The sequence below is a fragment of the Portunus trituberculatus genome, chromosome 41, assembly GCF_017591435.1.
Source record: "Portunus trituberculatus isolate SZX2019 chromosome 41, ASM1759143v1, whole genome shotgun sequence".
Classification (NCBI taxonomy): Eukaryota; Metazoa; Arthropoda; class Malacostraca; order Decapoda; family Portunidae; genus Portunus; species Portunus trituberculatus.
The window spans coordinates 13,891,324-13,916,385 of record NC_059295.1 but is presented as its reverse complement, the minus strand read 5'-3'; the positions used below and the strand labels follow the sequence as shown (position 1 = coordinate 13,916,385).

The 25,062-nt window shown below is 35.0% G+C and overlaps 1 protein-coding gene across 1 annotated transcript in view; it reads right to left on the bottom strand.

Annotated features, from left to right (window-relative positions):
* The window catches only part of LOC123516529, a 29,005-nt gene that overhangs the window by 22 nt on the left and 3,921 nt on the right, over window positions 1-25,062 (bottom strand). The window contains 14 exon segments of the mRNA XM_045275953.1: window positions 1-2,387; window positions 2,555-2,693; window positions 3,332-3,497; window positions 3,661-3,766; window positions 5,562-5,700; window positions 6,260-6,471; window positions 6,767-6,876; window positions 7,437-7,560; window positions 9,066-9,192; window positions 16,211-16,224; window positions 16,227-16,307; window positions 19,158-19,309; window positions 22,612-22,728; window positions 23,626-24,005. The exon segment at window positions 1-2,387 is cut by the window's left edge and continues 22 nt beyond it. Of these exon segments, the coding sequence (XP_045131888.1) occupies window positions 1,355-2,387; window positions 2,555-2,693; window positions 3,332-3,497; window positions 3,661-3,766; window positions 5,562-5,700; window positions 6,260-6,471; window positions 6,767-6,876; window positions 7,437-7,560; window positions 9,066-9,192; window positions 16,211-16,224; window positions 16,227-16,307; window positions 19,158-19,309; window positions 22,612-22,728; window positions 23,626-23,985 (2,880 nt within the window). The 5' untranslated portion in view covers window positions 23,986-24,005 and the 3' untranslated portion in view covers window positions 1-1,354.

The following is a 25,062-nucleotide window of genomic DNA, read 5'->3' as shown; positions in this document are numbered from 1 at the left end:
CTATCCACATGATATTTACGCTTAAAAATACTGTAAGTCACATTGGTTTCCGTGAGAATATCGCCACCTTGAGCAAAATGATGGTGAGAAACGTGTAACAATCAATGGAAGTTCAGCCACATTTAGTTATCAGAAACAGCTAAGTCTGAAGACTGGTTGGTGAAATATTCCTTATTACTGTGATGGCTGTTATCCCTTATAACTGTGAGAGTAGTCAGTTACTTATGTTCAGTCAAGTAGCCTTACAATCCACCATCAAGTAGTCACACAACTGTTCACTCAAAAAATGATACATAATGACCTTTACATCCAACACCTGGACTTGTGATTGGAATAACTGCACTTGCAATTTTTTCCTTTATCTAACCCAGGAATCATTACAATTACTAATTTCTCCCATTATCTAACATCTGTCCACTATTTTCTAAAAAAATTTAAGTTAGTGAATTACTTGGTAGTTCTGAAAATGGAACCTTACAATACTTCATCTACTTAATTTGAATATAAAAATGTCTATAATCTTTCTGTGTATAAAGCATTACCTGATGCAGACCTTCATTTCAGATAACACTTGTGGTACAGAGATGAAGGAAACTTCATTTCCACCAAGTGCTTAAGTATTTTGAAGGACGAGGTGAGTGGAGGCTGAAACTCAAGTGTTACTTACAGATATAAGAAGAGATTGATAGTATCTGAAGAACTATTACATAAATACCAAATGATATCACAAAAAAATAACCATTGGACAGTTCCAATAAAGCATGATGGATGTGTAAAATTTGTACATTTCTGATGATGATGACAAAATAGATATGCTAAAATGGGTGACTCTTATCATGATGTAGGAATGTTCTTTACAATGTACAATGTTACAGATGTGCTTGCTTTATGAGGGATTAACACAATCATGTGAAACAGAACAAAATATTTCAAAATTAAGCAGAAGAATAATGTGAAATAATTCATTTTTTCAGAAAAAAATTATACTATATGTACAGAACTTTAAACACAGAGTGCTCTTAATATATATGGTGGCCTTCAAGAGATGCAATAGTCAAATTTACATTAAAAGAAAATCCAGATCAAAGCAACAAACCTGAACACCATTTATAAAATGTCAACCAACTCAGTGACTTAAATTCCCAGTGCAAATAACATACATACATACATACATACATACAAACACACACACACACACACACACACACACACACATATATATATATATATATATATATATATATATATATATATATATATATATATATATATATATATATATATATATATATATATATATATATATATATATTACTCACTCACACACACATGCTCACATGCACTCACACACAAGCTACTGGAATCTGTCCCACCCACCACTTCGACCTTCATTCCCCATCATGCCCCTGCCACCATGAGGTGGACCACCCCCCCAGTTTCTTCCTTGTTGATAGTCATCACCTCTTCCTCTACCTCTTTGGAAATCTGCCCCCCTTCCTCCCCATCCACCCCGCTGGAAGTCTCCACCTCCTCCACCTCCCCTGAATGGACGACCTCTCCCTCTCCACCCTCCTCCCCTTCCACTGTTGTAGTCATCATCTTTATTACCAAATCCTCCAGCTTTCCCACTCCAAGAATTAGTATCACCATGCCAGTCTCCCCCACCACCAGCTCTATCATTCCCACCCCCACCATAGCTACCATTCCGATCCCCACTGCCATAACCTCTGTTTCCTCCCATGTGGTCTCCCCGACCACCTGACATACCATCTTGATTGTCACCTCCATGGCCTTGCATTCCTCCTCTATTCTGCCAATGGTTATTCATGCCACCCCAGTTCCCTTGTTCCCTCTCTTCATGTTTCTCGAAGTCTTTGAAGCCGCCTCCTCGACCTCGGCCTCGACCACCCCAGCCTCTCATCCAATTCTGGTTGCCTCCTCCTCTATCCTCCATATCCCCTCCATTGTTTAGATTATTATCTCTATTAATATTCTGATTCTCAAAAGACCAATCCTTATTATCAAACCCTTGGGGAAATTGTTCATTGGGGAATCTCTGTCCCCCTGCAACAGGGCCTCCTCCTCTGGGTGCCCCTCTGATGGGCCAGTTTCCACGTTGGGCACCACCTCGACCAAAACCTGCATCAGGGAGGCCTCGGAAATTCCCTCGTGTGGCCCCAAAGTTGCGGGGAGCACCAGCAGGCATCCCAAAGTTTGCTGGGATTCCTGGGAAGCCTGCTGGGTTTGGAAAGGCATTGGTGTTTGTGTTGGTGGTGTTGGGTGGATTATTATTAAAGTTTTGAGGATTTGGTGGCTCATTAAATTGATTTTGCTGGAAGCCTGGTGGTGGTGGAGCTGGAGCCTTCTTCTCTGGTTGTTCCTCAGTGCTGGAAATGAGAAGAATTATGTGAGCATACTGGTTCAAGTTAGGTTTTACAGAAATGCAATAGCTTCAACAAATGGTATTAATACAAGTTGAATTTATTGTCTCTTGCTCTAATATGAAATAGTTTATGAATCAATATACATTTTTCACAGTTTTTAAATAGAGTACCTTGCATTTGGATTGATAAGCTGGTTCTTTTCTTTTATGAGTTTCCTGGCAAATTCAAAATCTCCTGTAACTTCTGCAACAGCTTCTTCTTCTTCCATGGTAGAGAAAGCATTCTGAATTACATCCCCTGGTATTTTATCTGAAAGTCAAATACGATAGTAATACTTCAGCCAGTGGAACATTTCAGATAAGCTACTGGAAATTTCCAAAACCTACTTACAAATTTCAAAATTTTAAAGAGGGTGTATAACAGGAAAGCTGACAGTGTGACAAAGAGTAAAGTGATGAGATGTGATAGGGAGAGGAAAGTACAATGTGTTGATAGAGTTCAAAATGGTAAGAAACTTAAATGTTTTGACATTCCTTTTTTTCATAATGTGCCACCCCACTTGATAGAAAAAGTCCATTTGTATGGGAAAAATCATCAATAATTTTTGTTCCTAATCCTAGAAAGGGAGACAGATGTATTGTAGAATAGAAAACTAAAGAGCACACATTAAAAAATACAAAACATTTATATAGCATCTAAAAATCATTAATCTGTACAGTTTATATAAGTGAGCTTTCATTTTCAGGTTTGGGTAAACTTGTGTTCCAATCTCTCTCTATGATTATAATTTGGGAACACTCAGTAATACAGCTTCCCATTTACCCTTCTATTATTATAGAAACATGCACGATTATTAACAAAGAGTAAATAAAGTCAAATACAATAATCAAATCCAGCAAAGAAATAATAATAAAAAATAAATCAATATCCCTCAAAAAGTTACTTACTTAGAGGAATCAGAAAACCACAATAAAGAATGGAATTAGCTCTAATGGTGTTTAGAGGAACTGATCCTGGAGGCAGTTCATCTCCATCATCAGTGTACACCATTTCTCCAGGAAGGTTGGCTGGTAGGCTGAAGAGTCCAGCACTGTCTGTCACTACCCAGCTTGTCTGCAGGTAATGAAAAAAAAAAAAAAAAAAAAAGCTTAGAAATTATCAATAAATAACAACATATTCAAGAAATTCAACTTAAGTATCAAAATATGATTACTTTTCACATCATGTATCACAATTTCATGAGCAATACTGGATGAAAGTGCTGGCAATCACGTACAGCACTGTTCTCCTCTTCCATCTCATCCTCCAAGCCTCCTGCTGCATTCCATGCTGCCTGGAAGGTCTTAGGGATTGGTTTCGCATAAGGAGTTTTCTTGGAAAATCTGGAAATAATAGAGTTGCAGGACTATAATGCACATGAAGTCATGTCAGAGAACATGGAAATTACAATGAACACTGGACATGATATGAGACATGCAAGGCTATGGGGAAGGCCATGAATGGGATAGATGAATGGAGAGCATGAAGAGAATGTTAGATAGAAGAGATAACTCTGGAGTGAGGATGAAAGATTTCACATGTGGTGGAATGGATATCAGCTAAACATGCATAAATGAGACGGACACAAACATAGACACACACACACACACACACACACACACACACACACACACACACACACACACCACATAATAAGAAAGATAGAAGGAAGATAGAAAGGATTCAAAGAGCTACAACCAAAATGGTTCCCTGTTTGAGAGACCTAATGTATGACAACAATTAAAGAGATTAAAACTTCCAACACTGCAACAAAGGAGAGAAAGAGGAGACCTCATTGTTATATACACAGCATGGAAAGGGATGGACACAGTTGACAAAGAACATTATTGGTGTGGGACTCAAGATATACAAGAGGACACGGTATGAAATTGAAAAAAGACCACGTGTAGGAGAGACATTAAGAAATATAGTATTCCAAAACAAAAGCATAGAAATATGGAAAAATTGGATGAAACAGTAGTTCAAGCAAGAAATATTTATAACTTTAAGGCTAAACTGGATGACTACAGGTATGGAGACAGAACAGCATGAGCATAGCTCTTTTCCTGAAAAAACACAAGGTAAATATTTACAACTAGGAAAATGCACACACACACACACACACACACACACACACACACACACACACACACACACACACACTGCATAGTGTTACACAATGTGTAGTGTAGTGGTTAGCACGCTCAGCTCGCAACCGAAAGGGCCCGGGTTCGAGTCCCGGGAAGCAGCCAGGCAAATGGGCAAGCCTTTTAATGTGTAGCTCCTGTTCACCTAGTAGTAAATAGGCACAGGATATAACTCAAGGGGTTGTGGCCTCGCTTTCCCGGTGTGTGTGGTGTGTGACGTGGTCTCAGTCCTACCTTAAGATCAATTAGTATGAGCTCTGAGCTTCTTCAGTAAGAGAAAGGCAGACTACTGTGGTGAATAATGCACACACATAGAAAGCAGAAGAAAAAGAAGTAGCAGAAACAGAAGCAAAAGCAAAAGCAGGAGAATAAGAATAAGAATAAGAACAATAAGAAGAAGCAGAAGAAAAAGCTACCTGGATATTTGTCAGTGAAAATAAAAGTAATCTACCAATGTACATGCTTGCATCAGGTGGTCCATACAAACTAAACAAAGCACCACAGACACACAGACTTAAACACACACACACACATCATTCACACTCTTACCCTATTAGCCCCTGGTGGAGAGGAGTACTACTAGGGAGGCAGTGGCATAATGGATAAGGTAGTGAGCGTGGGATTGGGCAGATGTCCATGCGTAGGTTTGAATCCCACCAAGTATGGCCTTGACACTATGCCATTTGTCGAGTGGTTTAAAGTTACCTACATGTCACCATGATAGACAGATTCTAGATGGTTACACTGAAGATGCGCTTGGGTGGTGATATGGGCGCTAATATGGGTACCACTATAAATAAAATTGCCTGTGCCACTAATGAGTGAACAGTACTTCCAATACTCTTCAAGTTACCTACAGGCACTATAGGCCAGGACATAAAAACACTCACAGAATCAGTCTTTGCAATACTTCTTAAAAGTATATATATAATTAATATTTCCCAGTGCAAAGTAGAATGCCTTGGATTCTTAAGTGCCATTAAATATTCACCTGTCAAAAGCAGAGGAGTCAAAATCTAGACCAGGAATGGTTTCTGGACCAGTGGATTCTGCTTCCTCTACCTTATCTTCAGGACCCATTCCAGGGATTACACCCTGGGAGGTCAGACTTGTATTCAGTGGAATATCATCTGGAAAAATCAAATGTACACATAGATAAAGCAACTGAATGAATAATACATACACCTAAATAAATAATTCTCTCTTTCTCTCTCTCTATATATATATATATATATATATATATATATATATATATATATATATATATATATATATATATATATATATATATATATCCCAGAACAGAATGTTCCAGTAGTTTGGAAATGTAATGAGTTGGATGACAGCATTTGACAAAGAAACTAACTATCTTGGTAAAAATAATAAGCTTTTGGGGGAATGAGTTGTGGTGAAGACATGACAAATTGGATTTTAAATTACAAATGATGCATAAGGGTATGGAGATCATCAAAACATTTCCATCACTTATCAGAGACCAAAATACTCTTGTTTCCTTCACCTGATATACGCTCCCAAATAGAAAATGGCCTCAAATTTAACTGGCATACCTACACATTGCATTTAAAAAGTTACCTTGTATATCAAGTATCTTCCGTCATGGTAGGTCTAGAAGATACTCTATAGAAAGTTACATGACCTACATTTTCTCAAGGAAAAAAAAACACTCACCTATGTCCATGGAATCATCTGCAAGAACTCCTGCTGGCAAAGTGTTGAGATTATACTTGTCCCTCATTTTATCCCCAGGACGATTTCTGGTCCAGAACTTTGAGGTATGATCATTGGATCCAGAACAAAGGATGTGACCTAAGGGATGCCAGGCTAGATCCCAAATGATGCCATCATGTGCTGATTCAATAGCACCCACTTCCTTATCATTTCTGTTAAAAAAAACAAGCAAGAATCTTGCATTAGGAAGACAAAGCTAGCTGATTTGGATAAATAGCTGTACTACTGTAGATAAGAAAAAAACATAATTAACAGTGAAACAGCATCATAACAGAAAGGGAATTTTCTTCATACAGACAGCAGTTATTAGGCTTTCTTTGAAGCAATTCATACTATACTTTCTTGTATATCAGACATTATAGTTTAGGAGCTTTTTCTTAATCTTCAAATTGTTGGCATTAAAAAATCAACTTGTAATTTTCGTAAGTGCTAATTTACATGACGTACCCAACATGCCAAAACAATATAGAACCATCAGAACCCCCACTAGCAAACAGTCCCTCATGATGAGGATGCCAGGCAATGCACGAAGCTTCTTTCTTGTGACCTCGAAACACCTGAAAATCATATAAAACTGAATTATTTTCATGTAATTATACTGCAAATAACTCAACATACCATAGAAATATTAAGAACTACATATTAGCAAAATGCCTTTTGGTTTGGCTGAAATTACAAGGGAACCTATACATGACTTGCAACAGGAGAACTAGCACTCAACTGGCATTAGAATAAGAAAAGTGGAGAACTAGCACTCAACTGGCATTAGAATAAGAAAAAGAAACTATCAAAATCTAAAATTCAGAAAAATCCTAAATGTGAATATCTGACACACACACACACACACACACACACACACACATACAAAAAAATAAATAAATAAATAAAAAAAAAAAATTTTCTTTTTAAATAGGGAAAGAACTGAGAACGATAAGAATAGATGACTTACAAACTTTTAAAATGAAATGAAGCAGGAACTGTGCAAAGCATGCATATACATATCAAAAGAATAAAATTTGGCCCTATTTGTTGAAATTCAACATGACAAAATACTTTGTGGTGGTAGTTACAACAGATTACAAACAATATTTTATTCTTACATTCTACTCTTACTAACCTGGAACTCCTCTGATAAGTTACGAATATCAAAGAGTTTCAATAAATGATCCCTGGATGCTGAGCACAGCCAATTTCCATTACCATTCCACTTCAAATCCATCACTGTGCTTTTATGAGCATGCCTGGTGGAAAAAATTCATTATCAAAACTTCACTTTCCATAATAGCCTCAGAATGTTATTTAAGTTTCTACAAGGACAGGTCAATAGATAATGGGAAAAAAAAAATCCCCATATATATATATATATATATATATATATATATATATATATATATATATATATATATATATATATATATATATATATATATATATACAATGAAGAAGTGCAATAAACAAAAATAAAAGAATCTGAATTAAGGTTTAATGTTACGTTTACAAATGGATGAAATCACTATACAAAGTCATTCACAACAAAAAATTACCTTTGTTAAAGCAGGTGGAGAGAGGAGAGAGAGAGAGAGAGAGAGAGAGAGAGAGAGAGAGAGAGAGAGAGAGAGAGAGAGAGAGAGAGAGTAGATGATGTGGTGGATGGGTAAGGTTTATCCTTCATACTAAGGGTGTAATCCCACAGATGACCCACAGTGAGGTTACTTATTTATTTATTCTTTTTTTTACATAAGAGGGAGATCTGCCAAGGGCAACAAAATATTAGAAAAAAAATGCCCACTGGAACTGCAGGTTCCCTAAAAAATTTTAAAAGGAATTAGCCAAGAGTTAGGGACAAATGTCTTGAAACGTCCCGCTTAAAAGAAGTCAAGTCGTAGGGAGATGGATATACAGAAGCAGGCAGGGAGTTCCAGAGTTTACCAGTGAAAGGTATGCATGATTGAGAATACTGGTTAACTCTTGTATTAGAAGGTTGGACAGAACAGGGATGAGAGGAAGAAAGCTTTGTGCAGCGAGGTCGCAGGAGGAGGGGAGGCATTTAGTTAGCAAGATCAGTAGAGCAGTTAGCATGAAAATAGCAATAAAAGATAGAAAGTCAGAGGAGGTGAGTTGATGAGATGAAAAGCTTTTGATTCCACACTATCTAATAAAGCTGTATGAGTGGAACCTTCCCAAACATGCAAAGAGTACTCCCACAAACATAGGGAGTCCTGGGAAAGCTGAAGTCCAAATAAACCTTAGTAATTATTATGAAGCTTGGTCTTAACTATGCAAAGTTATGCTAGGCTAAGATCCCTCTGTCTCTATGTAGGAATAAATTAATAGAAGTTGAGCTTTCCAGTTCTCTCATTCCATTCTTTTCATTGGTCTTTAAATTCTAGTAGACATACCATAAAAATTCAGGACAGGACTTGCATATATTCATTCATTACAAAATAAGTCTGTCATCCTGGAATAGTGATCTAATATAAATCCCCATTGGATCAATATAGCAGTGTATAAGGAGCAAAGGAAAGCTTGCAATGTACGTATTAGAAGAATTGGCATTGTCTTATTTAAATACTTGTGTGTGATCTTGTTGGTATGAGTATTGCAGGACCAACTGTGCTCACCTTACCTTGATGTCGAGCTGTGTATATTATACAATAACAAATCATTGCAATACTGATGATTACTATGTCTACCATCAACTCTATTAAGAACAAAAAATTTCATTGACTTCTAGAGGTATTCTTACAATTTGGCAAGTGGCTGTCCTGAGCGAGGGTCCCATAATTTGATGGGTTGTTGGTTGTCCTTGCTGCCCGATGCAAGGAGGCTCTTTGCGGGGTGCCAGTCCACGCACTTCACATCTGCTCCATGACCTGAAAAGAATGTTTCTGGATGAATGACAAATACAAAAAATGATACTTAACCAAATTCTCTTTTTTTGCTTGTGACACTCCTTAATGCACTGTACAGCAGGAAAGACAATTACACTTGGTTAACAACTTTCTACAATAAGGAGTATTTCTTTCTACATACCAGGCCAATGACCACCTCAAACTGTGGGTGGCCAAGATTTATGTCAAATCTCATTATAGAAACAGAAAGAGGTGGAGACATGCAGATCAGTGCTTCTAAAATTGTTACAGAATGTGCAGCCAGGTCATCTTATTCAACTAGAAGGGGGGAAATGTATGATACTGTAACTCCTTCAGTCTAATTCTTTGTGTGAGTGCACATGTGTGCAGTGACTATAATAAAAATAATTTGACATTTGAGGAAGAATTAAATATATAAACAATTTTTATTTACTTTTACTAGAGTTATTGGGTATTGCACTCTCTTTAATGTGTACATTGTACTCCTTGAAAGATGTCCTTTGAAAACAACTTAAAGCTTCACAGTGCTCTTGCCAATTAATACTACCTAAGTTTCCTATTATAATTTTTTTTTTTCTATATTTTATGGAAATAAAAAATTCTCTTCTTTGAAGCTTCAGTGAGTATATTCTTAGATGTGACCCAAGTCAGTAAACCAAGATCCTTATTACCACATCACTGGGGAAGTCTGGATGTGCAATCTTCAGTATAGATGTTATTACAGCAGATATCACTTCACTTGCGAAGTTTGTCTGTCTTTAGTGTAGCTTTCTAAACAACACTAATGCACTGTGTCCTCAATGATGTAGTTGACTATTTGAGGAAGAAAGTAGCTTAAGATGCCTTTGAATATGCAATGACACATAAGTGTTCTTGATTTAATTATTACACCAAAAAACATTTTTACTTTCCTTATATGGTTAAACATTCTTTTATTTTTCTTGCATTCAGGGAATATTTCAGTCCATTCAGTGAGATGTAACTGAAATTATTTGCTTTCAAGCAAGATGTACTTGTGAAAAATGTTGGCTAGAAGAGTATTCTCTTTTCCCTAACAACAATGTCCAGTGACATGTGTTGGGATGGTAACAGGAAGCTGGTGAAAATTAACTGAACATCTAATCATGTGTGCTTCCTATTAATTCTTATCAAACAATGTAAGTAAAAACAAATTATGGGGAATGCTGTGCAAGCATGTTTTGTGCTTATGACACATTACCATAATATTTTGCAGGCTTTCAATATGAGGTAAGGAAATTTATCATTAGCTTTACAATGAATATGAAATATCAACTTAAATATTTTCTATGTGAGAAGGATGCTGGCTAAGGAGAAAAAAAATCTCAATGCAATTCCTCAAAAAGGAAAACAAAAATAATTACAAATGGATGAACCAGTTTAGTTTTGTGTCTAAGTAAATTTCTCTTCAAACACTTTAGTCATAGATAAGAGGAAAGATAGATACTGGCAAGATCTGATTTTATCAGTGAATGGGAGAAAATCCATAGAATGGAAAAATACAATTAATTAGCAGAATCAGAAGAACATTTACCATGGAAACAAAGACAAAAGATAACAAGAATAGAACATTTTAGCAAAACTAAAGATATTAAAGAAAATCAGTGAAAGGCGAGTTAATGGTGAAAAATTTTCATTCCACTCCATTGAATAAAGATGTTTGAATGCAATCCCTCTTCCCCAAAATGAAAGCTGTATTTTACATAAGCATGGATAAACTAATTTTACAGCACTGTAAAGTAACACTAAGATTTACTTTGTATCATTCCTCTTTATGCTTTTATCTCTCCCTTCCTCTTACTGCTTGATAATATATTCTCAGTAAGTTGGCATGTAATGTAATAAAGAAGACTGAACAGCTGCTAAATTTCCAATAATTCTAATCATTGTTAGGAAAATCTGTCAAATAAAAAATGTGCACTGACTTTATGGCATATTAGGATATTTCCTACATATTCAAGATCATTGAATAGTAGTGCACATTAGTAAAAGTGGTTCTTGCAACTAGGAAAATAAGTGAGAATTTTCTGATGAGTGATTATTAATATAACGAGTTGCTGCTTTCATTAATCTGGTTAGTTAAGAGATAAAAGTTGATTTAAGTAATAATAACAATATTATTTTGCAAAAACATTTAGTAATTCATATAATTTCTGTAGTAGGATTAATTTTATATGTTGGAATTTCAGACATAAGACAGCAAATAACAGTATGATTTTTGCATTCACATTCTATCTGCTCAACTTAGATAAACAATCTTTACAGGATAATGTGCCACCGTGCCATGTCCTGTGTGGGAACTAACACTTAACATAACACTTCCAAAATATCAATACAAATGGTTATTATAAAAACAATGCTGGAACACGATATAAAAATCTAAGAATAAGCATGGTGACCAGTAAAGGACAGTAATGAACATATTCAAAAGTATATTATGCATGTACTGTGCTTAGCAGGATAAACGAGGACGGAGATAAAGTACATAATAAATATATGTATGTGTAAATTCATCTATCTTATATACTAGAGTGACATCCCATTAGAAGGATGGCCAAAACAGTCAAGGTTTGTCTCACAGAAACAGAAAAATTATTTGTTGCCATTTATGACATAGACAATATGGTGGCAGTCTTCTTCCAATCCAGATATGGAATGTTAGGTCAGACAATACCTCAGTACCATCCTACAGGAGGCAATAAAGAAATTAACCATTAAATAAATATCTACTATACCTGGTCAATATTCCCTAAGAAGACAGCAAGTGAAATAAGATCTGCATGCATATAGTCACAACCAGTGTCCCATATCTTAGCATTTAAGTGTTTGGGTTGAGGGAGCCAATCTTCACAGCACTAAACAGTACAAGGGTTAATCTCAAAGCATATAAAGCAACTTCATCAAAGGCCAGAAAGTAGATCATGTCTACAGCACCAAAAGAAACCCATCACCTTTCCTATTCCTGACAACCTAACCATCAGAACAGATGTGGAAGACCCTCCCATCAAGAGCCATCAAGGCAATGTCTCCCTACAAGCATGCATTTACAGCTGCTCTTAATTTATCATGCCCATCACACACACCTGTTCACTCTTCCTCAACAATAGTATACATTTGTAAATGTATAAAGAATTGAAAGGTAATGGCACAATAACATCTCAGCTTATGGAAGTGACAAAAGCAAAGCATTATGAACATGTAGTAATGTACAAATATTTCCATCAACTAGTTTTGCTGAATGCTTGACAGTTTAAGTATTCAACTTGCAACTTGTTTTATTTTATTGTTTCCTATGCCACTTCACTTATGCATTTAAAGTAAATGCATGCAAGATGTCAATATTCTATTTGACTTTTATGTCACTTTTTTCATTGTTATTCTGATTTTATTTAGGTGTTTCACTAATACTTCAATTGAATGACTTTTCTATATATTCTATATCTCCATAAAAGTTCATGCCTCCAGGTGAAAATATTAACATTGTTACCATTATTATCATTATCATAATGCATTTTTATTTTCTTTGGTATCATGCAGTATTTATAATTAGAGAAGAGAGAGAGAGAGAGAGAGAGAGAGAGAGAGAGAGAGAGAGAGAGAGAGAGAGATTACTTATTTACATGTTTTGTTTCCTGTCCACCAAATAGGTAAATATAACTGATTTTAACAACTTTTAAATTCATTTATTACAATATAAGAAAAAAGGACTTATTTTACTCCCTTAATTTTCTTTGAAAAAAAAAAAAAAAAAAAAAAAGCAAGTGTAAATGAAGAATGAAAGCAAAACAGTCCCTGAAACAAGTCTACTTGTACATTCCATGAATGTGTCATAAGTGAAACACAGGGTGAGGGCTGGGAACATTTCCTTTGGAAATTTCCTATGCTCTACTAATGAATAAAGCTGACAGAAGTAATATATATATATATATATATATATATATATATATATATATATATATATATATATATATATATATATATATACACATATATACACACACACACACACATATATATATATATATATATATATATATATATATATATATATATATATATATATATATATATAATTTTTTTTTTTTTTCTGTTTGTCACTTTTGTTAATGTCTGTACAATTTAACTTTTAGCTTCTCTCTCTGATGAAGCTCTTTGTTTACAGAAAATCTTAAAAGGGAAACAGGAAATGTGGATATTGCAAAAAGTAAATGATAATTTTTTTCTAATGAATAAGGAACAACTTGCATGGTGTAAATAATTATAAATATTAGAAATGAGATGCACATGATGATAATAAAGTTTTATCAATATGGAATGATTCTCTTTTACTCACACACACACACACACACACACACACACACACACACACACACACACACACACACACACAAGATAATTGGACTATTATATAAAACGTTGACTAATATGAGTGGCATTTCATTACATGAACAAAGATATGATGAAAAAAATTATCACAAGCATGATACGCCCAAGGCTGAAATATGCAGCAGTGGTATGGTCTCCGAGCTCTAAAAAGAATATAAGAAAATTGGAAAGGATACAGAAGATTGCTATAAAGATGGTGCCGGAATTAAAGGACCTCACATATGAAGAACGACTGAAGGAAATGGGACTGCCAACCTTACTAGATAGAAGAGAATGTGGGGACCTAATAATAATGTATAAGATAGTAAATGATATTGAAAAGATAGACAAAGAAGACCTGGTGCTGTTGACAGAAGAAGGAAGGATAAGAGAACATGAAAAGAAGATCAGGATGAGGCAGTGTGTGAAGGATATTGGAAAATACAGTTTTCCACACAGAATGGTGGAAAAATGGAATGCATTGGATAATGAAGTTGTTACAGCACATAATGTGCATAACTTTAAGGAAAAAATTAGATAAATGGAGATATGGAGACAGGACACTGAGCCCCGCTCAAACCCTGTACAATACAATTAAGTAAAAAAAATGCAGCTTTCCTCACAGATGTATAGCAGCGTGGAACAAACTTGATGATGAAGCAGTGTGTGCAAAGACCATACATAAATTTAAGCAAAATTTTTGATAGAAATGGATTAGGAGTCAGGAAAGCATGACCCTAGTGTGGCTCTTTTCCTGCATTTCACAACTAGGTAAATACAACACACACACACACACACACACACACACACACACACACACACACACACACACACACACACACAAAGCAGACAGCACGAGCATAGCTCTTTTCCTGCATGTTACAACTAGGTAAATACAAACACACGCACAATATTAGAGGCTTTACAAGTGGAGAATCTAGGAGTTAGTAAATTAATATAATGTCAGATGTTGGAAAAGACCTATTGACACATGACATATCAAAGAAGAAAAGTAAAGTGTATCATGTATACAAGCAGAGAAAATAAAAAAAAATATTCTATTATTTGCAGAGAAGAAAGATAGTCTCAATGAAATCAGAGAGTAAAAAATTATCCATACATAAAGGGAGAAGACAAAATGGAGTCACTGAATCACAGATTGGTGTCACTAATGAATGCTAGTGCAAAAATGTGTCACAACTGTGGACATATGACTGAGATACTTGGAAGACAATCACACTTTTAGAATGTCAGTTTAAATGCAATAAATAATTATAATTCATTGCTTTGAATTCATCAAGTTTCCACTCAGAAGATTGACACAACCCAAGAGAGAAATGGCTGGATTGATTATGCATACTTATATTCAAGTAAGGCCTTTAACAAAATATGAAACAAGATAATGCTCTGGAAACTCGTAAATATATGATGAATGAAAAAATCATCTCACAATTCGTAAATATATGATGAATAAAAAAATCATCTCACAAAGTGGAAATGGTGACCATCTGAGAGGGAGGGAAATGGAAAGGACAATAAGGCCTCAAAAGTTTGAATAGCTGAGATTTGTCACTTGTTCAAATTCTTTCTTTTATTTTTTTTAGAACTGTATCTTAAAAGAAAATGATATAAAAATTCATCTGTAAGATATATCATGAATAAAAAGTTAAACATAATGATCTCAGTTGTCACAAATGGTACAAACATGACATATGAACTCAGACAATGATGTCAATGATGATAAGAAAGCAATGATTGAAAACAAAATATAATGAAAACAGTATATATATGGTTAAGAAAACTAATTAAGAAGACTTGGAGGAAAAATAGCAATAATAAAGATATTGTTTGTGTAAGGAGCATGAGTATGACTACTAAACAAAAAAGGATATCAGGAACATCAAGGGATGTTATATACAGTAACTTCTTGAAGTTACTGTATATAACATATCTTAAAGAGAGACTGTCAAGACTGAAAATCACAATTTTTGATGAAAGGAAGAAAAGAACTAACTGTGCAGTATACATAAAGTTTTGACTAAAGAGAAGGTGTAACAAGATCTGTTTTTTACTGATTTCATGAGACATAAGGGATTGGACAAAAGTTGAAGCTTCACTTGTGACATGAAAAATAAATAAATAAACAAATCTAAAAAATAAATAAATAAATAAGTAAATAAATAAATAAATAAATAAAAATAATAATACAGCTTTCCAAACAGAAGTATGAAAAACCACAATTAATGAAAAAGTGGTCCATGCAAGGACTGTGAATTTAAAGTTGAGCTGAATTGAATCAGAGTAGATATGACCTACAAAACTTTCTGTATATCACAACTAAATAAATTCAACCAAGCAAAGACACAGACACACAAGCACAAGCACACAAAAATACAAGTACACATGTGCAGAGACATACATATTATGCACACACACACACATTTCAAAAATCAATCTTCTACACTTGACAACTTTTTGAAGGAGAAAATATGCAACTATATAACAAATTTGTCATTTTCTATATTTTTGAGATGTTCTTAACAATCTTTGTCATAAACAAGATTTTGCATCCAACAAAAGAATTGCCCATAAACCAAGATCCAACAACACAACAATGTAGAAAATGTATCCTTACCTCGCAGAACTTTTCTTCGTAACAGCGATAAAAGTCCCATATCCTAACAGTTCCATCATCAGATCCAGTGGCAAACTTCTGGTCACTTGGGGAAAAACTGTGAAAAGACATTGGTGGAAAGGAAACACTTAGGCTCAGACAGAGTGACTGATGGTGGTGCGCTGCATAGTTCTCAAAATAAAAAAGAAGTCTCAAACAGAAATCAACAGAAGAATCCCAACACATTAAAGGTACTCTGACAGGAGTCATGTATTAAGAGGGAGTAGTTTGTGCATTTATTGCTCATATGTGCTTGGGTCAATAGTCATGTGTGATCTTTCGCCAAAGCCAGCACTAAACTTTAAACATCAACCACTCGCTGCTTAGAGTTTCTAAAGAACCACCACCTTTATTTTATTGCCTAACCTACGGATCTAACATATATCTGACACTAAAGTAAATCTTACTTGCTAATTTTATTGGGAAATATATCATTCATTTGTTATTCAACATTCCCTAACATCCTACACATTCCTTAAAAGAAAACTTGTTATCTCAGATAAGCATTCCTTGTTTGTCTATTAAATCTTCGTTTTTCTTATAAAAATCAATTCACTTCTTCAGAGGATACAGTGTTTATATCCAGCTATTTCAAGACTTCTTTCCATTGAGTATATCATATTGTGTTCAAGATTCATACAACTCTGTATCGATTGCAAATTTTGTGTGCAGCTTGAGTATTATAGGTGAATAAAAACGGGCCTCTGGGGGTATGATTGGCAGGCCTGTTGGCCACCAAACACAGCCCAGAAGGCCTATCAAGAATGTTCACCTATTTTATTGAAAAGTCATTAAGTTTACAAGAAATTTACAAAGGTACTTTATCACAAAAACTAATGATCGTTGATTGATGGCTTGCGTGAGGCATAAGGATGGATAATCTTTATTGGATTAAGCCGATGAAAATATTACAAAAGAAATATTCCTGGGTGTGCAGTAGTCTGTCAGCCGTCTTCACTAACAAAAAGATTTCTAGCATCACCTCTTGATGGCAGGATTGAATGGAGATTTGCCTTTATTGCATCATACAAATGTTACATTACAACGACTGAGAGTGCTACAATGAAGTGAGACTGTTATCAAGACCAAATCCCCAGTAGTCTATATGAAGAGATTTTCCGATATTAGTAAGGACAATGGACTTCTTTATTAGGTTTCTTAGAATATATATATATAAACTATAATATCTTTTGTTCAACATCACGAGAATAAAAGGTTGATCTTTATTGCTCTCAAAATATTTATAAATTACAAGAGTCTGGAGTACAGCTGGCTTCCCAACTACATTTCATAATGAACAGAGCCAGGTGTCATCCTATCCAGAGTCTGAGAGGGATGAGACTGCCTTCCCTACCCATGAGGCAGTGGTAATGAAGGGAGGTGTTGGGTATGAAGTGTTAAAGGACAAGATATGTTAGTCGTCCTATTTTCCTACTACTCATGAACTTGCCATGATGTTAGCTGCACTGTTCCAAGTGTGGTCTGGCATATTCACCACTGAAAAGCTTTTAACAGACATGCTCTGTGTGATTTTGAAAAGCATGGATTTTTCTAAGATAAATAATCCAATATTAATCTGAAGTATTATCATTTGCTGAATTTCCTTTGTGCCTTGCATGTGTGTGTGTGTGTGTGTGTGTGTGTGTGTGTGTGTGTGTGTGTGTGTGTGTGTGTGTGTGTGTGTGTGTGTGTGTGTGTATGTGCACTCTCCAATTAAACTACAAGTATCATAGTGTGAAAGAATAAAATCTTTGATGTTTGGAGAATTAATAGTAATGAATTCATTGAGTGCTTTTATCATTAATCAAATAGATAATACAAATGTGAAGTATGATCAGAAAAATGTAAGAAAGGTGAAAGATTAAGAGAAACTGATAATTCACTAAATGACATTACAATTAAAGTGTTAAGAATCTTAAAGTAGATACTAAAAATGGGAAGTGTGTATGTCATAAAAGCAGTGACAAGGCAGCCAAGACTAACCAGAAATCATTCAAGACTTGGTGATCATCTTCGCCGAACTGGTAATATGTCAGATAATTTTTTTTCACTTATGCACAAGGGAGGCAGACCAAGAGAAAAAAAAAAAAAAAAAAAAGGTAAAAAAGCCCACTAATTGCCTCTCCTAAAAAAATAAAAAGAATTCTAAAGAAAGAACCAACTCAGTTTTACCACGAGTGCCCTACCAGGGATTCAATTTCCAGTGAGAGCATATTATGACTATTTCCCTGCCTTCAAACATTTCAATCATTACACTTCAATTAGGAAAAAAGAAAAAAGTTTCCTTGATCTGATAAAAACTGTCCTTCATAAGATTGGTGTTTGCTATGAAGACAGTAACTTGCTTATGTTGAGAACTTGTGATTTACTTCTAACATGCAGGAATTGATCTGACGGTGTAATAAATTACCTCAATCTGGACATTCACGGTGGATACCAGTCTGACACATCACCAATTATACTAAAATGATCACCATGGCCCAAGTGATTTTTTGCTAGCCTTGACATTCCTGGCACTACATAAAAAATAATTAAATTAATATCAAATTGCTCTTTATTTATTTGTAGATGAATATGTACAACACATAATTCATACATTGTTTCTATAATTTTATTATATTCAACAAGTTTTAGGATTAAGCATAGTGTTATAATAGTGCTACTGGTCCCAATGTGGCACACCAATACAAGGAAAAACGTCAATGAAAAAGAAAATTGGCTAATGCACCCATGTGTTGATGATTGAATGACGCAATTATATAGAGAGAGTAAGTTACTAAATCTACAATAATAAAACCTCCGACAACCATGATATGCATCCCATGATAACGAAGGTGGGCAGCTAAAGTGGGTGGTGGTGGTTGTGACAGTGATGATGGAAAGAGGACGGTGACACAAATGAGGGTACCTGAGGCCGCGCACAGGGTCCTTGTGTGCCTGGAACAGCTTCACATTGTTCATGTTGGTCTGCCAGTATTTGACAAATCCTCCTGTGTCCCCTGTCACCATCCATTGGTCATTGTGAGACCACACCATGGTCCGTACACTGCTGTCATGAGCCTGTCAAAATAAAATAAACAAATTTCATTACTATCAAGTAAAAATGAAAAATATCAAAAAAATCAATAAATAAACTTGAATATAAGATTTATAAAATAAAAATGAAAATTGATTTAATAAAAATAAACTGATTTAATAATAATGAAAACTAAACGAAAATAAATAATAAGTTTCCTACATACTAAGGTGAGATGTCTACTACAGGGAGAAAGGCTGGGACACACCATTTTGTTTCACTTGTCTCAATACAGGATTACATAACAGACTGGTGATGACTTTCACTCCCCTTGTTCTGCCCCATTAAATTGTCTTTCATGATGTTCAAAAAATGCAGCAGTGTTATTCTTCTAACTTAGCTTATAGAATATACAATGAAACCATTTTCCATCACAAGTGAATGAATAATAACAACACATTACATTATTACCAGCAATCATTTTCTCTTAACTTTGTGACCAAGTTGAAGGCATCACTTGTGATGTCACTATGATATTAAAGCTTAAGTGTCAAACTTGGTGTTCAAGCATCAAATATATTACAAATAATAGAACTGTCTTACAGCAATGAGATAATCTGGATGGGGTACAAAAAAAGACAATGCTAAGCACTGAAAGATTATAGGATGTGAAGACCTTCCATTGAGACAGGTCCTGAAAATATCAATAATACATAAAGTATTGTTCACCATAACTGTGAGATCACCATTAAGAAAAAAAATAACAATCAACATGTCATCTGAAGCACTTCATGCAATGGTCTTATCTAATTTGAATGTGAACTGTGTTGGTGCAGACCTCTTGGCAACATGTCTAACCCCATCATAACATGTGCGCTAAAAGTACCCTGAAGCCAAACAATAAGAACAAGATTATCACTCCCCATTTCCTTACTCACCATGCTAAGTTATATATATGATCACAATACAAAAAAAGCCCCCCTTTGAATCCAGCTGATGCCCAGGATTTTCAGGAACTAATGCCCACTAATACATCCCACCACCTTTAAAATGAATACTGAGAATGTACAGTAGTGGAGACAAGAACTGGTCATCCTAGCCCACATACTGAAGGTCAAGAAGCTCAGTAGTACCAATGTTCATGTATGGCATTCCTTTTTGCTTTAAATATGATTCAATTTGAAATTTGGTTCAACACAAAAGTTAAGTTTTGGGAGAGATCTACAGCAAATCAAAGAGAGTTTTTTACATACCCAATCCCTAACTGGTAGGTGGTGCGACAGTGTGGGGCTTATGGAAAGAGTGGGTGATGCATATGTAAGCAAAATTTTCCCACCTTCAATCAAACACAGGAGGGTGATAATAATTTTGAGCATGAACTGATATTTACAGAGTTGCTGGCTTGCATCAGCCTAGTTTCAGTACACCTAAAACTTCTATAAGTGATAAAATGTTATTCAACTCGACCCAAAACATGAAGTGAAGGAAGCCACGTGTGTCCACTTGCTTCAGTGATATTCACTGAGGTATGAACAGTGATGAGTAATGTACTATATTAGAAGATATTACTACACTAGTGTACATTAAGTGATGCATATGTTGTATTTATAACAAGATGTAATGTTATCAAGCAAACTGACTTTTTTTTTTCATATCTACAGCCAAAGTGTAATAAAAGCAATTGGATCACCATTAGTACAGAGTGAAAAGGAGCAACATTTGCTTTTTCTCCATTTCCTCAAAAATATGCAAGCAGTTTCATTACAATATAATGTAAAGAAGAAATGTTTATATTAAAATCTTTACACTTTTCACTTCAACCCCACAAAAGATGCAAGGAAATATGTTATAACAACATAAGAATATATCAAGAAGAAAAGAGGGCAGCACCAGCGAAAAGTGAGGAGGACAAAGGTGCATCTGTTTCAGCTGTAGCTGCAGCCATAACCAGCCAAACGAACACACACTGGCTCATCCGGAGAAATGAGATATTGCTGTTCAACCTCTACTCACACCTAAAGTATACCTAGAATCCTGTCAATAACACCAATGTAAAGAAGAAAGGCTGGCAGTCCTCTATGCTTTGACTTTAAGCTCCTATGTAAAGTATGTTAGGAATATGATAAGTGAGAAAATCAACCTTTTTCGTAAAAACCCTGTCCTGAGAGAATGACTCACACCAACTCACCTGTACTTTAAGATTAAAGATCAGTTTCAAGGAACTTTGAAATCATAGCAGGACCACTCAAGTAGATTATCACTACATACAATGAGTACTTTGAAGGAAATAATGGATAAATTTATGTCAGATATATTGCCTGCTTTTTAATGCTAAAAGTTTTGGAACTTTTCCACCACATCTGTAGGTATAGCCTAGGAACTTTTTGATCATACTGTTTATTTGTTGACAAGCAAGAAAGTTCCCAGTCACCTTACACTAGTGTATGTAATCAATAAAGTCAACCAGAAGCCCAAAGACTTTTGTAATAAGTGTTGTAACATGAATAAGTGCTTAGCAATGCACCACTTTACATACTGTATTAGCCATCAGCTATCTCTCTATCTTATCCCCTACTCTCCCACCATTTAGATTTACATCAACACCTAAACCTCTCTCCTTGTTCTTTGCCATAATCACAATTACCTTCCTTTTGTTACATAACTTCCCACACTAACATAACTTTGCAGCTCTCCATTACTATACATAAAAAGTGCTTCATCATTCAAACAGTCAAATCATTCATTATTCAAAAAAGTCAAATCATTTTCCCATGCCTCTGTGATCTTCATAAACCATTCTAACTTCTTGTTTCCAAATTTAACCTTTCTTGCTCCACCACTACATCATCCATGAAGATATTCAATACCTAAGTATGGAGACATGAATCTGACCAACCTTAATGGTAATGTGTTCTACATATACACACTGTCACACATCTTACTTATAGAGAGCTGTTATCATCCTACCACTGAGCTTAAACGCAAGGTCAGTGTCTTTCTTCTAACATAAGCTTAGTCAAAGTCAAAATTGTCAAATAAGAAATTATAATATTTCTTAGCAATTATCACACATTTCTTATTTAGGTAAACAGAAATATGTGATAATTGCTGAGAAATATCTTTAACATACAGCCAATTTTTCTCCATAACTTTTTAAATTCATATGAGACTACAATATTGTCTTGATATACCAGTCAAACCTTTGTCTATAATTAATGAAATCCTTCTTATATAAATAAATAAGGATGAAAACAACAGAATATGTACTTCACAAGAAAAAACAGCAATATCATGTATATTTTTGTAACTTTTAGTTAGTTACTCAAATTGAATTAGTTGATCTCACCTGTAATATTGTTTCGAAGTTGAAGGTAAGGCCATTCCACAGAGTGAACTCCCCTGATGATGCACCAGTAACCAGGCGGCGTCCCTCGGGCGTCCACGCTAAACAAAAGATTGGGCACTGGAGAGAAAGATGGAAAATTTATACGATAAAAAAAAAACTTGAAATGGACTTTACTTTTCTCAATTACATTAAAATTCTCATAATGGTATACACACTTAGTTTGCACACTTCTGATAAAATGTAAAATCAGAGCTTTGTATTCAAAACACTTCAGAGAGAACAGGTCAAAATGTATTAATATAATGGAAGTATTGCATTTATTACAGCAATTTTTTTGTTACATTTCCAAAAGTGGATAATACTTCACATGAATTTTAGTTGTGTGAAAAACAGTTTTCTTCAAGTTTTGCAAGCCTTAATTAGATATTGTTTAGATGTATGTATTGTTATCTACGTAAGGCATATCTAGTAAGTTAATAATTGCTGTGAACAATTATATGTTAGAAAGTCAGATCCATTAGTTTTCAATACAATAATCACATAGTTATGCTTTTGTCCTAAGCCTGACATGAGATACACCTTCTCAATCCATTCACTGTAACTGATATATATTGCAAACTTAATTCAGTACTTAAACTAAATTAATAATTATAATTGCTCATCTTGCTATAAAAATAAATGGAAGAAATATACAAGTTGATAGTTAATTAATTGCTAAGTATCAATCAATTTGAATTATTTACTTCAGACAGGCATCTCTAAACACCTTTCCAAACTGGGATATATTTTTGTCAGTAGTATAGTGTTATATGGTGATGGCATCAAATAAGGTAATAAAGGAACACTTTAATAAGGTAAAGTAACATGACTGAGTAGTTAAAAACTATCATTATAAGAGAATAGCTTAATGTTTTTATCTACAGGAAACAGGTTACAGTAATGGCAAATACTTGATGCAATTTAAAAATAATTGTCAAACTTACATGCACAATAAATATTTCACACCACACCCACCTTGGCTTTGTTGGTAGAAGTACGGACAAACTTAGTGACAACTGCGTTTATGGGATTCAAAGGATGAGCTGTAGGGGGCAACATTTCTGAGGCATAGCACACATCTGCCTGTAAGGCTGGACGGTCCCTCTCATCACGCTGCCATACCCGACTTTCAAGCATGTTTGTCACAGAACAATTGTAGTCCACAGTCTTTCGCATCACACTTTTACGCAATCGCTTCCCATCAAATTCTCCATCAGGAGTTTTGAACGGTTTGAAAGAGAGGGGCTGGAAAGGTTGTGGCCCCCCTCCAGGTGGTGGAAGGGGCTTCCCTGGGATGGGGGGTGGGGGCACATTGAACATCCCCACTTGTATCATCTTGATGTTCACCTCACAACCTTGGAAAAGAAGGATAATACACTGGTTAGTAAAGGAATACTTATATGTAAGTATATACATTTCTTTAAGTGTGAATGTGGGAAGAAAACCAGATTTTTGTATAAGATTCCTCTCTATCAGTGGTTCTTAACCTTACTACTAGCATGTCCCCTCTAGGAATTTGTCCTTCTCTCCATGCCCCCCTGACATCTATGAATACAATTTCCTCACACACACACACACACACACACACACACACACACACACACACACACACAAAAAAAAAAAAAAAAAAAAGTGATATTTGAGCATTTTCATAAATTTCTCTTTATTTGACCATGCTCTCATTAAGAGATAATGAATATGATTAGAGAAATTCCTGTTTTTTCCAAAGGGCTCGTGCCCTCCTTGGAAATTACTGACATTCCACTATTGAGGCTGTTAAGAACCATTGCTCTATACATTCTCAAATCATCTGAACCATTTAACCCAATTTCTGAATAGATAAACAAAATGAACATCATTTTGACACTTGAAAAAAGACCATGTCACCAACAAGACTCACACACATCTAATTTCCTTCTGCAAGACACACATGTCAGCCTAAAGACCAAAGGACATGGAAAGAAATACTAAGTGAGATGATGACCCACTATTAGCATTACCTTGAATGGCAATGGTGATGACAGTATCTTTTGCTATCACCATAAATAAAAGTTGCATTTCATTACACTCTGCTATCATTTTTTTTCAAATGGATATTAGAGGGGAAAAAAGAAAAAAAAAAAAAAAAAAAAGACAATGGAGATCAGCATATGCTACTACATATACTCAGTGTTCCAAATGTGCAATTCAAGATTTCCCTTTCTTATTGCATATGTAAACCTACCCCACAATACCAATACAAAAATTATTATGGAGGATGAAGGTTTAAGCAGTGCAGTGCCACCGCCATAAATTTTCAGCACCTAGCATACCCGCGGTCAATGCCACCGCAGTAAATTCACGGCAGCAACCTAAAAAAAAAATTCTACTATGTTTGTCAAAATAATGTTATAAAAAGCACACTATGTGTGC